The 1,485-nt window shown below is 46.8% G+C and overlaps 1 protein-coding gene across 1 annotated transcript; it reads left to right on the top strand.

The window, feature by feature from the left end:
- Positions 1 to 373: 373 nt before the first annotated feature.
- LOC141695696 (uncharacterized) lies at positions 374 to 1,099 on the top strand. The gene has a single exon (XM_074499923.1). The coding sequence runs from the start codon at positions 374 to 376 to the stop codon at positions 1,097 to 1,099; it is 726 nt and encodes a 241-aa protein (XP_074356024.1).
- Positions 1,100 to 1,485: the final 386 nt, after the last annotated feature.

The raw sequence follows: 1,485 nt of genomic DNA, 5'->3' as shown, positions 1-1,485 counted from the left end.
GATGGTTACTAATCTTGACAAAATCAAAGCAATGGGATTCTTGACGGCGGGGCTGGACCCCTATAAAGGTAAAAAGCTTCACTCATCTCTTTACGATTTTTCCCCGAAATCCCTGAATGATATATATGTGAGGGGCGAGAACATTCGTCAAAAAATGGAAAGTATTGGGGGATCGAAGCGAGCTGATAGGTACGAAGGCTCAAGATCAGGCTCTAACCGAAGGGATGGTAGGAAAGAAGGAAGAAAAGAGATAGATCGCGGGGCCGAACGGCGATAAGATAGAGATTCGGCCGTATTCACCCCTTTGAATGCGCTAATCTCCAAGATTCTCCATGAAATCAAGGGCAAGCCTGGGTTCGTGCGGCCTGCCAAAATGAAGGTCCCAAACCATAAGAAGAACCCCGACAAATACTGCGACTATCACAGGGATAAGGGGCATGATACCGACGAGTGCTATCACCTCAAAAGGCTAATTGAGCGTATGATCAAAGACGGCGAACTTAATCAGTTCGTCCGAGATCTGAGAGACAGACTGGGGCCGAAGGAAAATCAGGAGGAAGAGATAGAAGCCGAAGAGCCGGAACGAAGGGTTAGGATAAGGGGAAAAGTAAAACCTATATCCGGGGGCAACATCCTAGATAAGGATAGCAAGACAGCCAAAAAAAAGTACACCCGACAAGTATATAATCTCTATCAGTTCGGTCAGGAGAAGCCCCACATGCCCATGACCTTCAGCACTGAGGACTACGAGGACGTCATTCGCCCACTCGAGGACCCACTCATTATTAACCCAATCACTTGGCAGAATAAAATATGGAAGGTAATGGTAGATACCAGAAGTTCGGCCAACATACTGGTCCACAAAACCTACTGTAAGATGAATTTGGCTGGAGAACAGTTGGAGCCCTGCAGTGAGACTCCTCTTTGCTCCTTTGGAGAACACCCCATACAGTTTGAGGGAACAATCACGCTTCCTGTCCTCCTGGGCATGTTGCCATATACTGTTGAAAATACGGTGAACTTCTATGTGGTACGGATTGAGAGCCCATACAATGTAATATTTGGAAGATCCTTCTTGTCGACCTTTGAAGCGGTGTAATCTATACCCCATCTTAAACTCAAGTTTCCAACCGAGAAAGGGGTAGGAGAAATGAGGGGCGATCAAAAAACCGCCCGAATCATAATGCAGGAGGACATGGAAAAGGATCAAGAATATAAAGGGGCGAACGAAATCGGGAAAAGAAAGAGGGCCGAAGCCGAGCACAGTGGAAGCTGAAACACTGAATATTGAGTTGGAATAGTTTGGAGCGGATCTCTCAAGCCCAATCACCAAACCCACGGTAAGAACCGAAGAGGTAGAGCCGTATGTAGGCCATTCGGGAAAAATGGTTCGGATAGGAAAAAATATGGGGGCAGATCTGAAGGGAAAGGTAATAGCTGTCATTCGGCAATACCATGATGTGTTCGCCTAGGGGCCAGAAGACA

Source organism: Apium graveolens, chromosome 11 (assembly GCF_009905375.1).
Source record: "Apium graveolens cultivar Ventura chromosome 11, ASM990537v1, whole genome shotgun sequence".
Taxonomy (NCBI): domain Eukaryota; kingdom Viridiplantae; phylum Streptophyta; class Magnoliopsida; order Apiales; family Apiaceae; genus Apium; species Apium graveolens.
This window is presented reverse-complemented; position numbering and strand designations above follow the sequence as displayed.